Source organism: Hyla sarda, chromosome 5 (genome assembly GCF_029499605.1).
Source record: "Hyla sarda isolate aHylSar1 chromosome 5, aHylSar1.hap1, whole genome shotgun sequence".
Taxonomy (NCBI): Eukaryota; Metazoa; Chordata; class Amphibia; order Anura; family Hylidae; genus Hyla; species Hyla sarda.
Window position 1 is genome coordinate 77,091,164 of NC_079193.1, and position 14,926 is coordinate 77,106,089.

The 14,926-nt window shown below is 41.5% G+C and overlaps 2 protein-coding genes across 4 annotated transcripts in view; both read left to right on the top strand.

The window, feature by feature from the left end:
* POLR1F (RNA polymerase I subunit F) overlaps positions 1-4,762 on the top strand; it is a 29,822-nt gene extending 25,060 nt beyond the window's left edge. For all 3 annotated transcript variants that reach the window (XM_056518394.1, XM_056518392.1, XM_056518393.1), the window contains one exon: positions 3,672-4,762. In XM_056518394.1, the coding sequence (XP_056374369.1) occupies positions 3,672-4,533 (862 nt within the window). In that variant the 3' untranslated portion in view covers positions 4,534-4,762. The remainder of the gene's footprint in view (positions 1-3,671) is intronic.
* A 2,622-nt stretch (positions 4,763-7,384) lies between these two features.
* The window catches only part of LOC130274526 (uncharacterized), a 172,857-nt gene continuing 165,315 nt past the window's right edge, over positions 7,385-14,926 (top strand). The window contains exon 1 of the mRNA XM_056522963.1: positions 7,385-8,019. Coding sequence (XP_056378938.1) covers positions 7,856-8,019 — 164 coding nt within the window. The 5' untranslated portion in view covers positions 7,385-7,855. The remainder of the gene's footprint in view (positions 8,020-14,926) is intronic.

The window sequence follows — 14,926 nt, forward strand, 5'->3', positions numbered from 1 at the left end:
CACTGTTATCCACTTGTGTCCCACAACAGGTATTTGTAGAATAGCAGTATTAATAGCAAGATATAGTTACAGTTGCTTATATGAAGTCAGGCACAGTACTTTATGGTTTTGTTCACCGTGATGATCGGCAGCTGAATGTCTCCATAGTTGCAGGCTCCGGGGACTGTGGGAGCCCAGTGCCCGCACAGACCGAATCAATCACTACCCTGGAATGGGTAGGGAGGTACTTCTCGTGCCGTGGTTGGGAAGATGTGATGATCCCGATTGCGTTGATGTAGAGCGCTGGGTTATATATCGTAGCCAAGCAGAAGTATCGTGCTTTGCACAGCTCAGTGGCCGGTCTGTGGAGAAATCGGCAGCGGCTGCCCGGCGTCCTCGTGGCGTGTGAATAGCGCGCTAATTCACAGAGGTCCACTAGTCCGGGTCCTACAGCGCTGTCTAGGCAATATCGGCTGATACAGGTATAAAACAAGATTGAGATAGAGATGGCTGATAGATATGAGACAAGGCTAGACGCGTTTCACGACTTAATGTCGCATTCTTCATCAGTAGCCTGATTAGATTAAAAACTAATTACTACTGTTTAAGGTGACTGTGTTTCACATTGGAGTATCACTGGAGTACACAGACTCTCCGATCGCTGGATATTATATTCAATACTGTTGCTATTCACACAACTTTATAAGTTTTTTTTTTCGGCTACAAAGGACAATTTTTAAATTTTTATATTTTGAGATAGTTGGCATTTTTTAAATTATTTTATTATTTAGATCGCATGCCTAAGCAAGGGCCCTGCCCAGGCATTAATCATTATTTTTAATATATGCATATGATTGTTTAAAATTATCATCTTGCAGGCATTCTTATTATTCACATATTTTTTGGTATTTTTTGATGTTTAATAACTATTAATATTTTCATTACCCCTAATTTTTCTAATTATCACTTTGCACTTATCCACTTTTCTTCGATATTGTGAACTTTCGTACTCGCTTTTATTTTTATTCACACATCACTGTACATTTTCAATTCTAAATCACTATCACTTTTCTCTCTGTATTTATTCTTTCCTTTTCTTTCCCCTTTTTTCACTACTTTTTGAGGACTGGTTATATAATTATTTCTTATTATATATTTCCTCCTGTTGATTACTGGGTCTTTTGGGGTTTTTCAGACCTACCAGTTAACCTCAGAGTAGATGGTAGATTGAGCTGCACTGCCTCTTTTTCATTTTTTGCATTTTAGGAACTGTCCAGAGTAGGAGAAAATCCCCATAGCAAACATATGCTGCTCTGGACAGTTCCTAAAATGCAGGAGAGTGGGAAGAAAATCCCTCTTTAGGCACTGCTTCTCCCAACGGATACACTCGAGGCGATATTCAAATAAAAGATAATTTTTATTTTGACTTATTGGTCAAAACAAAAAGATCTTTTATTTGAATATCGACTCGAGTGTATCCGTTGGGAGAAGCAGCGCTTAACCCCTTAAGAATGCAGGGTTTTTCAGTTTTTGCCCTTTCGTTTTTTTCCTCCTTACCTTTTAAAAATCATAACCCTTTCAATTTTCCACCTAAAAATACATATTATGGCTTATTTTTTGCACCACCAATTCTACTTTGCAGTGACATTAGTCATTTTACCCAAAAATTCACGGCAAAACGGAAAAAAAAATCATTGTGCAACAAAATCGAAGAAAAAACGCCATTTTGTAACTTTTGGGGGCTTCCGTTTGTACGCAGTGCATATTTTGGTAAAAATGACACCTTATCATTATTCTGTAGGTCCATACGGTTAAAATGATCCCCTACTTATATAGGTTTGATTTTGTCGTACTTCTGGAAAGAATCATAACTACATGCAGGAAAATGTATACATTTAAAAATGTCCTTCTGACCCCTATAACTTTTTTATTTTTCCATGTACATTTTTTTTTTTTTTTTTTTGCGCCGTGATCTGAAGTTTTTATCGGTACCATTTTTGTTTCGATCATACTTCTTGATCACTTTTTATTCATTTTTTAATACTATAAAAAGTGACCAAAAATAAGCTTTTTTGGACTTTGGAATTTTTTTACGTGTACGCCATTGACGTGCGGTTTAATTAATGATATATTTTTATAGTTCGGACATTTACGCACGCGGCGATACCACATATGTTTATTTTTATTTACACTTTTATATTTTTTTTATGGGAAAAGGGGGGTGATTCAAACTTTTATTAGGGAAGGGGTTAAATGACCTTTTGTTAACACTTTTTTAAACGTATTTTATTTTTTTTTTGCAGTGTTATAGCTCCCATAGGGACACTGATCTCTCATGCTGATCACAGGCGTGTATAAACACGCCTGTGATCAGTGTTATCGGCGCTTGACTGCTCCTGCCTGGATCTCCCGCACGGAGCAGTCATTCGTCGATCGGACACCGAGGAGGCAGGTAAGGGCCCTCCCGGTGTCCTGTAAGCTGTTCGGGACGCGGCGATTTCACCGCAGCGGTCCCGAACAGCCCGACTGAGCAGCCGGGTTACTTTCACTTTCACTTCAGACGCGGCGGTCAGCTTTGATCGCCGCGTCTGAAGGGTTAATACAGGGCATCACCGCGATCGCTGATGTCCTGTATTAGCCGCGGGTCCCGGCCATTGATAGCCGCCGGGACCGACCCGATATGACGCGGGGACACCGCGTGACCCCCCCCGCGGCATATCGAGGGAGCCGGCGGAGGACGTAAATATATACGTCCTTCCTCGTTAAGGGGTTAAAGAGGGATTTTCTTCTCACTCTCCTGCATGTTCCGTGGATAGCCTTGCACCGGATTCCACCTCCCTCTGGCTTCGCCGCACCCCCCAGATACCTCTATTCCTTTGTACCCCATACTGGGGCGATATGTGCATACCTATTGCGCTCAAGGTGAGCACAATACCAACCACTCATTTTTATCTGTCTTATACACTGAGATAATGCACTAGGCACCTGTGTGGTTCTTTTGTTTCCAGTTCCTAAAATGGACAGAGATGTCAGCAGAGAGCACTGTGCTTGTGATTCAGCAGGGAGCTCTGTGTTCCAAAAATAAAAGAATTTCCTCTGTAGTATTGAGCAGCTAATAAGTACTGGAAGGATTAAGATTTTTTTAATATAAGTAATTTACAAACTTGTAACTTTCTGGCACCAGTTGATTAAAAAAAAACAAAAAAAAAAGCTTTCCACTGGAGTACCCTTTTAAATAGTTCTTACTTTTAGATCTGCTCTCTTTTAAGTCTATTGCTGACCATAGTTATGTCTTTCTCAGTAACATCTTTGTTTTGGAAGCTGTGACCTTCTGTTAGGACAGTGTTTTCCAACCCGGGGGCCTCCACCTGTTGCAAAACTACAGCTGTCCGGGCATGCTGGTAGTTGTAGTTTTGCAACAGCTGTAGGCCCCCTGGTTGGAAAACCCTGTTAGGACATCAAATAGCTATGAAAGGAAGGGGAACTTCTTTTTTTTTTTTTTATCTGTGAATAAGTCTCCTGCACTGGAATAAAGTGCACATCTTGTTCATCTACTGTCATGTTCTTTGTATGCTTTTTGCCTCTCTTATAAATGCTTTTTTTTGTTTTCCTTTAAAATGTATATCTGGAAAGGATAAATATGTATGTATACATGCAGAAGGTGACCCCCTAGGTTTGTTCTTCCTTTTCAGAATGGAATCTGATGCTACTGAAAAACTGAATGCGATGTCTAAGGAACAGAATGCTAATGTACCAAATGAAGGGCAGAACAGTACAGAAACCTCAGGGGAAGGAGCAGCTGGTATGACAAGCATTTTATCAGGGGACAGCTCAAAGAAAAAAGGCAAGAAACGTTTGTTGGAAGAAACACTTTCACAAAATGAATGTATGGAAAATCAAGATGATGCAAACGTGAGCTTGGTGGAAACTCCCAAGAAAAAGAGAAAAAAACAAAAGCATCAGGAAGTCCCTTCTCAAGATCATTCTGTAGGGGTTGATGGATCTGCATATAATTCTGCCATGGAGAACTTATTGACACATCCGGATTCTACACAAGATGTTGACATTGATGCATCAGTAGATAGTGGCGTAGTTGGACTTGACAACGTGTCAAGTCAAGAACATAAAACAAAAAAACCCAAGAAAAAGAAACACAAGGATCACCCTGATCTTGAGAGCAGTGTGCCCAATGGAATAACAGAAGGTTCTTTAATTGAGGATAATATATTGGGATTAGAAACCGAACCTGGAAATGCCAAGAAAAAGCACAAGAAAAAACACAAAAATACTTCTGAGATTCAAGATCAGGGTCCTGCAAATGGTATTGTCTCTGCTTCATCTCAAGAAACTCCTGTAGATGACTTAATAATCCATCAAGAAGCCCCCAAGGTAAAGAAGCACAAAAAGAAACATCGGGACACTACTGAATTGGACAGTGAGAACGGTGCTTTTCACACCAAGGATGGAAGAGAGGACAGCAGTACTCTGGCCACAAGTAGCAAAGAAGTTTCTGAACGTAAAGTAAAGAAGAAGAGGAGGAAAGAGTCACTGTAGAAATGTGTCAGTTTTGTAAATTCTTATTTTCCTATTGAAAATATATTTTTTAATATTTTTGGAAACTCTACTTATATCAGTTTTAAAAGCTGTTTGCATTTCTGAACAATCCATAATTCTAAATATTCTGAAATCCAGTAAGGGTTATTTAAAGCTTGTCTCTAAGGCTGCTTTCACACTATAAAACACTTCCGTTATGAACGCCCGTTAGGAAATCGGCAGTTATACGGCCGGTACAAAATCACTAACGGCTATTAGGAAATCCCATTATAGTCTATGGGATTTATAGAATAGCTGTTTTAACCCGTTATCGCCCATTATTAACGGATGTTATTTTGTGACGGGCGAATGAGCGGGAGAAATAGTGCATGCAATATTTCTCCTGTTACTATCGCCCGTCACATAATAACGGCTGTTATTAATAACGGGTGATAACTGGTTTCAAACGGCTATTAGAAAAATCCTTTAGACTATAATGGGATTTTCTAAGGCCGTTAGTGATTTTGTACCGGTTGTATAACTGCCGATTTCCTAACGGGCGTTCATAACGGAAGTGTTTTTATAGTGTGAAAGCAGCCTAATGCGATTGTCAATTTTCTGACATTTTTATTTTAAATCCAGAGGGGAACAGGAAGAACAGCACCCCGTTCAAGGATTGTTCTCCCCATGCCTCGCTGTATATTTCTATGCAGTAGCAGCCAAAGCTTCCCGCTCTGTCTTCACAGCACCTGTCTCTAGTGCGAGACTCAGCACAATGTATTGTCTATGGAACTGGTTATACCAGTGGAGACAGATCACGCAGAGTGCATTAAAGGTACACTTTAGTAGACCTATATGTGTCATGGAGCAATGTTCAGTTGTAATGAATAAATTAATCATTGTTGTTTAGTCATTACTTAGGTATGAGTGATGATCTCCCGGGGCCTTTTTAGGAAAGCTACCGGAAAAAGAAGGTATATTGAATTGTACTGGATACATATACAGTTCTTCCATCCCAATGTAGACTCACTGCTGCTATTTTATCCTTTGCGACAGCTGAAATTCGGTAAGGAAAGGGTGTATGTAAAACAGAGTACCCACTGCATCAGAGCTATTTGTTTAATATATATGTCCGTAAAGCTCCTGGTGTATAGTGGACTAGCCAAAAGACCTTTGTCAGGTCACTACTCTATGTACCCCAGAGCTTTATCTCCGAGGCTTTTGTCAGAGGTATATGTTACAAGGGGTATATCTCAGAGAGAAGGCTCGAACACTGTATACGGAGAGTAACATGCAATGTTTTTCTGCTGCTTGCTGCTTCACCATGATGAAGTATAATCCTACCCCAACTGATTTGCCATGTTCCATAGTACATAGGGTGTTACATGCAGAGAGGTCTCAGACATATTAGGCATTTCTTCCACTTCATCTATATGAATTTCTGCATTGACCATCAATGGTCAATGATAAAGTGTATAGCATTAGAAAAACACCAGTACTTTTGCCTCTCGTCTGTACTTTGTATTGCAGCTCATTTTCTTGAATGGGAATGAGCTGCAATATGGAATATATCCAACATCTCTTGCAGAGCGGGGAAGCAACCATGTTTTTCTATTCCCATACAACACTTATTTATTTTTAGCATGAACTTTACTACAACTTGTCAGATTATTTTTTAAACTGCCTGAGATCACATATCCTTCTCATAATGGTTAAAAAAAAAATAATTTAAACATAAATGTTAATAAAACCTGATGAAAACATACAGACAATATCTTTACATTTTGTATGTATGTACTTGATTCTTTTGTATGAGTGCAAAACAAAAAATACACAAATGACACAGTTGAAATGTAAAGGGGTAATTTGTAACAAAAATAAATAAATCAGATGTCAGTAAAACATGACACGTGACAAGTTTTGATCGGTGGGGGCCTGATGCTAAGACACCTCCCATTCCTGCTCCCTGAATTTTAAAATGTGTTGGCGGTAGTGCTCAGTATATTTGTTTTATCTCCGCTCTCTGAGCAGTGCATGTGGTGGACGGATTTTCAGAAGAACGTCATAGTGCCTCTATTAACTTCCTCAGTGAATCTGTACAGTGCGCGTGCTGCTCAGAGCGAAGATAAACTCATGGGCAGTGCGTTTGATGAAGCGCCGCTGCCAGTACATTTTAGAAATTGGAGGGGATCTCCACAACAGGTCCCCTACTGATCAAAACTTCTGACAGTGTACCCTTTAATTCAATCACCAGCATAGTGAATGGGCCCCTCTTATTAGATACATCTATCTAGTAGAATGTTGCACCTTCTTTGACCTTTAGAACGTCAGTCATTATTTGTTGCATAGATTCCCCTAGGCTTTGAAATTGTTCTACAGGAATATGGGCCCATGTAGACGACAGGATCAGGATGGTTTGGAAATGCTCTGAACAGCCCAAACATATAAAGATGTGGGGACTATAAAGACAAGAGAAGCAAGGAAAATCTGCTGTAATGTTTTTGGAACCAATCCATGATTGTATAACCCTTTTGGTGTGATGCATAATGCATTGCTCTGCTGAAAATGTTGTTCCATAGAGTAAATAGCTTCTATAAAAGGATGAACTTGTTCAACCAAAATCCTAAAGGGGTTATCTAGGGATAGAAACACAGAGCTAATTTTTTTCCAATAGCAGCACCACCCTTGTCCTCAGGTTGTGTGTGTGGTATTACAACTTGGCTCCATTCACATCAATAGAATTGCCTTTGGCTGTCCAGGCATGCTAGGAGTTCTACTTTTGCAACAGCTAGAGGCACCCTGGTTGGGAAACACTGCACTTCCATACCAATTTTGTTATACCTATCCACAGGATAGGCAATAAGTAGTGGATCGCGGTGGGGGTCTGACCGCTGGGACACATTATACATGAGTGCGTTTTTGGACAGTAAAACTATGCCAAAAAGCAGGTCTACTTTAAAGGGGTACTCCGCTGCCCCAACGTCACGCCACGCCCCCTCAATGCAACATGCCCCCTCCCATACACTTGCATTGAGGGGGGTGGCGTAACATCGGGGAGTGATTCAAACTTTTATTAAGGAAGGGGGTTAAATGATCTTTATTCACTTTATTTTTTTTTTGCTATGTTATAGCTCCCATTGGGGGCTATAACACTGCACACACTGATCTTTACATTGATGAATGGTTCAGGATGCCGCGATTTCGAACAGCTCCCTGAGCTAACCGGCAGTGCTTTACTTTCACTTTAGATGCGGCGTTCAACTTTGAATGCCCCGTCTAAAGGGTTAAAATGGGAGTGGTTGCAGTGGTGCCACCTCCTCCTATCCCCTGCCATTAGTCAGCAATGAGTGCTGACCAATGGCAGTTGAAGACGGGGGGGTTGCCATGGAAACCCCCACCCCTGGATGTCGGGCAGAACAGGGGAAGTAGATGGTGGCCGGTAACTGAGAAGAAGATGCGGTGGGGACCGGCGATCATCGGTGGCATCAGCGGAGATCAGCGGCGCAGGTAGGGAGGCGACGGTGTGGAGCATCAAGGGAGGTGGCAGTAAAGCGATCTTTACTGCTGCCTTCCTTGAGGTTGCCAAACTGCAACTCCCAGCATGCCCAGACAGCCAAAGGCTGTCTGGGCATGCTGGGAGTTGTAGTTTTGCAACATCTGGAGGGTCAGAGTTTGGAGACCACTATTACAGTGGTGCCCAAACGGTAGCCCTCCAGATGTAGCAAAACTACAACTCTCAGCATGCCCAGGCATGCTGGGAGTTGTAGTTCTGTAACATCTGTCCCTTCAGATTTTGCAATTTTCATGAAAATTGCTGCTATACTTTGAAGCCCTCTAACTTTTAAAAGTAAAAATATGTCCATTTTATGATGCCAACATAAAATAGACATATTGTATTTGTGAATCAATATAACATTTATGTGAAATATCAATTTTCCTTACAAGCAGAGAGTTTCAAAGTTAGAAAAATGCAAAATTTTCATGAAATTTGGGGATTTTTCACCAAGAAAGAATGTGAGTAACGACAAAAATTTACCACTTTAAATAGTAGAATATGTCACGAAAAAAACATTCTCAGAATTGGAATAATCGGTAAAAGCATCTTAGAGTTATTAATGCTTAACCCCTCAAAGGGGTACTCCTCCCTTGACATCTTATCCCCTATCCAAAGCATAGGGGATAAGATGTCATATGGCCACGGTCTCATTGCTGGGGACCCCCGGGATTGCTGCTGCGACACCCCACTGTCATTACTGCACAGAGCGAGTTCGCTCTGGATGTAATGACGGGCAGTACAGGGGCTGGAGCATCGTTACATCACTGGCCCGCCACTCATGATGTCACGGCCCGCCCCCCTCAATACGAGTCTATGGGAGGGGGTGTGGCGGTTGTAAAAATAAAAGTCCAAAATAGATGCTTTTTTTTATAACATTTTATTCCCAAAAAATTTTTATAAAAAAAGGGATTAAAAGTTCTATATAAGCAAATATGGTATCAATAAAAATTACAGGTCACGGCGCAATAAATGGGCCCTCATACCGCCGCTTATACGGAAAAATGAAAAAGTTATAGGTCTTCAAAATAGGGGGATTTTAAACGTACTAATTTGGTTAAAAAGTTTTGGTTACTGTTGCGCTTTTTTTTAAGTGCCACAGTAATAGAAAAGTATGTTATCATGGGTATCATTTTAATCGTATTGACTCACAGAATAAAGAATACATGTAATTTTTACCGTAAATTGTACGGCGTGAAAACAAAACCTTCCAAAATATGCAAAATTGGAAAACAAAACCTTCCAAAATATGCAAAATTGCGGTTTTCTTTTTAATTTCACCACACAAATAGTATTTTTTTGGTTGCGCCATGCATTTTATGGTAAAGTGAGTGATGGCATTACAACGGACAATTGGTCGTGCAAAAAAACAAGCCCTCCTACTAGTCTGTGGATGAAAATACAAGAGAGTTATGCTTTTTTGAAGGAGAGGAGGAAAAAACGAAAACTTAAAAATGTAATTGTCTGCATCCTTAAGGAGTTAAAGTGACAGTGGTCAGAATTGCAAAAAAAATAGCTCTGTCCTTATGGTGAAAATGAGCCACCGGAGTACCCCTTTAATCCTTCCAGTACTTATCAGCTGCTGTATGCTCCACGGGAAGTTCTTTTCTTTTTGAATTTCCTTTCTGTCTGACCAGAGTGCTCTGTGCTGACACTTCTGTCCATTTTAGGAACTGTCCAGAGCAGGATAGGTTTTATATGGGGATTTGCTCCAACTCTGGACAGTTCCTAAAATGGACAGAGGTGTCAGCAGAGAGCACTGTGGTCAGACAGAAAGGAAATTCAAAAAGAAAAGAACTTCCTTTGGAACATACAGCAGCTGATAAGTACTGAAAGAGTTAAGATTTTTAAATAGAAATAATTTGCAAAGCTGTTTAACTTTCTGGCACCAGTTGATAAAAAAACAGTTGATGTATTCCAGTGGAGTGCCCTTTTTAAGTTGATAACAATTTCACTTATTTATTTCATAGTAATGCACAATACCACATTACTGCAAATGATCATCAAAATATTTACCTGTTAACATGCCACATTTCAAGAATCAAGCTACATGATGCTTTAGTTGAGAGCTCTTGTTTCTTCTAAAATGTAACCACATGATGGCGCTGTTGTTCCACTAGTACCGGTAAATAAGGATCTATTTTTGTATTTCAAAATACATACTACTAACTCTCAAGCAAGATTTACTAGGCTGTTAACCATTTAATTGACCTCATTTTGCATATTTCTACTTTAAACAAGCAAGTGTACCGCACCAGAGCTATTTTTAATGCAGATTATATATAGAATATTTTGCAGAGTAAGGTGTATTTCTTTGTCATTTGAAGATACTGGCACTTCTGAATAACACACAGAATACTGGCATATATATAGCTGGAAAAAGAAGTATTTTATTATACCTATGTGTAACTGTGTAAGGAATGTCTGAGGTGACTCCAGCAGAGTAAGAGCCTTCTTAGCCAAACTCCACTCCGGCTTACAGAACAGAGTTGTGTTCCCCAACATTTTGTCTCTTCAGTTGTTGCAAGCCTATAAATCCCATTGGCAGTCATAGCATAACGGTGGATGTAGTTTTGCAACAGAGTCACAGGACTTTGGGAAACACAAAAGATGAGCAAGGGTCCCTCTGTCTGATATTCTATTTTTTCACTGAAAATGGCCTATGGTATCATAATAAAACCCCAAATCTTATCTTCAAATGGATCAACGCTCTATGTGCAGTATTCAGGGCAACTTTGAAGTTTGGAAGCAGTATGAAAAGTTTTACTTCTGAGTATTGTGTCTGTTTAAGGCAGTGTTTCCCAACAGGGTGCCTCCAGCTATTGCAAAACAACAACTACAACAGCCTGTCCAGGCATGCTGGGAGTCGTAGCTTTGCAACAGCTGAAGTCATTTTGGTTGGGAAACACTGATGTAACAGGTGGGAGAGGGAAACCTTTAAGTGACATAAGGAAGAAAGTAACAGCAACTGCCTGTACATCTGATGAAGAGGGTCTAAACCCTCGCTACGCGTTATGTTTGGCTAATAAATTTATACTTCACCCAAGAATAAGTCTCCTGAATGGTGGATCGCGCTGCATTAACCTGGGATTTTTACTCCATTATCTCCAATTGCTACTTCGGTCAGGATCCCTGCCGCCGAATCCAGGAAGCTGCACCACCACTGGAATTTTGATTTATACGTGTATTGCTGTTGTCTCATCATACACAACAGAACAAGGTGAGCAAGGTTCCATTATTAGACTGACGCTCACCTCTACAATACTGCTGGTATATACAATATTGCCCTATGAGGCGCTCTGCTCTTTTGTTTTCTCTCATAGAATATAATCAGGAAGAAAGATCACAGCCTGTAAGGGCTCATTCTCTCTACAGATTTTCTGCAGCAAAATTTCGCTTTGAAAAGAGATTGGTAAAAGATGCCAGTGACGAAGCACATCCTGAATCTGCTTGAACAAAGGGGGATAATTGAAGGTGTAGAGGGAAGAGGGGGGTCTTTTTGCGCTGGATTGCAATGCCCTGATACAAATCCATCAGGGCCAGATTGAATAAGAGAGGGGACGGGGGCATCCCTATCGCTTCCCTTTAAAAGGAGGTAAAGGGGGGAGACAATATGCCTGAAGTGTGAATTTGTGCCTGGGGGGAAAGCATAGAGACCCCCTAAAAATGTACGGAAATTACCAGTAATGCCTACCTTGTCCAACACCATCCCGAGCCAGTCCTACCTGACATTATTGAATGCCTTTTTGGCGTCAAGTGCCAGTACCAGTGGTTGTTCCCCAGGCTTGGGATGGTGCTGCACCCTATCCAGGACAGTTAACACTTTGCGGATATTAGTCACTGCTGATTGATTGCGGACAAAGCCCACTTGGAAGGACCTATGAACAAGGTCAGAAACATGAGGCGATCAGCAAGCATTTTAGACGTTAGCTTAAGGTCTTAGTTTATAAGGCATATGGGACGGTAGGATTGGGGCAGGAGGGGAACCTTGCTGGGCTTTAGAGGGAGCTTAATGATGGCTGTGTTTGAGTGCAAAGGGAAAGAGCCAGAATGCTGGAGATGGTTGAAGTAAGACGTTAATGGGGGCATCACTTGATCAATCAAGACCTTATAAAATTCACCGGAGGAACCTTCAGGGCCCGGCGCTTTCGCATTATGGAGACCTTTAATGGTCCGGCGAACTTAGTCTTCAGTGAAGTCCGCATTAAGAGCATCTCGGTGATCAGAGGACAGCAAGGGCAATTGAACCGACTCCAGAAGCATCTTACTGAAAACCTTATCCGCAGGGGAAGGAGAGTATATGGAAGTAATAAGAGCAGAACATGGAATTAATCATTTTAGGGTCAGAGTGGACCATTCCGGAATCATCACGCAAGGAGTAGAAGTTTTGGGGGGCCCTACGGCCCTTGGCCAGACGTGGCAAGGAGGCAACCAGACTCCTTACCAAAGCTAAACAATTCCGCTCGAAACCTGGAGTAGGCAACTAAACATTTACGCTCCGACCATAGGTCGAAGGTGGTTTTAGCCTTCTTCCACACCTGGCAAACAGCTGCTGTTGTTTGTGCTATATAGGAGGTATAATCAGATTGTAAAACCTTGCTGGCCTCTTAGAAGTGGTGGAGGGACTTATTTTTCACCGCGGCCATATAGACGATCAGATGACTACGAAGCACTGACTTGGCCGATTCCCAGTAAAGAGGAGCATCGGAAACATGGGCACTATTATGGCAAGAGAACTCCGTCCACCAACTTTTCAGAGATTCAGCAAAGTTATTATCTTTTGCCATATAGGCGGGAAAACCCCATTGAAAATCGGCACCTCTCGGGAAGGAGTCAGCAAGTGATAAAGAGATAGGGAAGTGATCTGAGATCATCATGGTGTGGATATCTGAGGACACTACCTTGGCCAACAGGCCTGGGGAAACAATCATATAATCTATGCGGGACCAGGAAGAGTGACTGAGAAAAGTGGGTAAAAGCTATCAGGGTGCGTCAATCGCCAAGGGTCTCGGAGATCAGAGGACTCCAAAAAATTGGAGAACATCTTGTCACTAGGCCTAGTAAGTGTACGGTCCGCAGACACCCCCCCCCCCCCCCCTTCCTATCCTCTATCGTCAGGTAGGTGACTGGAGGTACAGGAATGAATCTGGCTCTGGGTGAATAAGTAAAGGGGTGTGAGAGCCAGGTAGGTTTATTCAGCAAAGATGCAAAGCATTTCGGTGCCCATGCACAGCTTCATCAGCTGCGCATGCACAGCAAAATGCTTTGCATCTTTTCTGAATAAAGCTACCTGGCTTACACACCTGCTCCTTCCCAGCACTTATTCATCCAGCGCCATATTCATTCCTGTACCTCCAGTCACCTACCTGCCGATTACTTCTCAGGAAGGCTGTGGATGACTTACTATCTTCATACGCTATCCATTGTTGTGTGTGAGCTCACACAACCTAATCTGGTAAGCAACTGTGGATTGTTTTCTTTCCCACTCATCTGACCCTGAGATGCTACACATGGGAGGGCCTTCTCTCTTTCAGATATCCTCTATCGTGACCACTACAGCTTTCATGTCACCACCTACCACCTTGTAGGGATTAGTATCAGCTAAAATCATACAGGGACATTTATCATCATTGCTTTGGTAAGTAGGCAATTTTTCTTGCTTTGGTTTTGCTTATGTATGACACATTTATTATACTATCACAGGGGGGTTGATAAATTTGGCTCCCATAAGCAAGAAACTATAAATCACTTTTGAATATTATTTTTTTTTTAGCACACATAAGCAAAAAACTATAAATTACTTCAGAACACCAATTTGCAGCTTTGAAATTATTTTTTTATTCATCGATATATATTAATTACATTTTTTTAACCACTTTTTTTCCCCCTAAATGCACCAATTTTTTTAAAAAAAATTTTATGCTTCTCATTTCAGATCCATGTATCCTGTGGATTACTTTAGATTCGGAGGAGTACAGTGACCAGCATTTTTTTTTTGGGTTTAATGTTAAAGGGGTTATCCACCATATGGTGATTTTAGTACGTACCTGGCAGGCAGTAATGGACATGCTTAGGAAGGATCCACACTTGTCTTGGGGCTAAATGGCTATGTTGTGAGATTACTATAACACTGTGGCTAGCTTTTTATGAACTGGTATTTCCTGTTTGACTTTTCTTTTTTTGACTATAAATCCCACAATTTCATTTTCCTCCCTCCCACACATCAGCCACCCCACCCATTGAAACATAAATGAGCTGTATCCATTCAAAGACCTGTGGTTTTCAATCAGGGTGCCTACAGCTGTTGCATATTGATCTCTCTCCCACCAAGCGATCCCTCAACCCATTGAAGCAGACCGGCTCCCTGTCATCAGCTGACTAGTGAGTCAGGTCTCGGCCGCATTGCAACCTGGAAAAAATCTGAGACAACAGTCATTTTGTATGCTGGTGAAAATAAATATTGGAGTCAAAATCACAAAAGAATTGTGAGAAAACCATCACACACAGGTACAGACACTATATTATAAACATCATTTGAAATTACAGTAAACTCCACAGCGCCTTAGAAAGGGGAGCCCGGACTGACATAACACTGCAACTGCCCGGGACTTCCGCAGCTGGGCCGGGAGATGTGCAGGAGCCATCTCTCCGCGTGTACCGCAGCTCTGAGTGATGGCAGGGATGGCTCCTGCACATCTCCCAGCTGGTCTGCAGGAGTTCCGGGCGGCTGCAGAGTGATGCCAGCCCGGACTCCCACAGACGGAGCCACAGAGTTTCTATACTGTAATATCAAATTTCCCACCAGGTCCCATGATGTTCGGTCTCGGCCAATCACGGGACTCAGCGGAAAATGTGAAATTA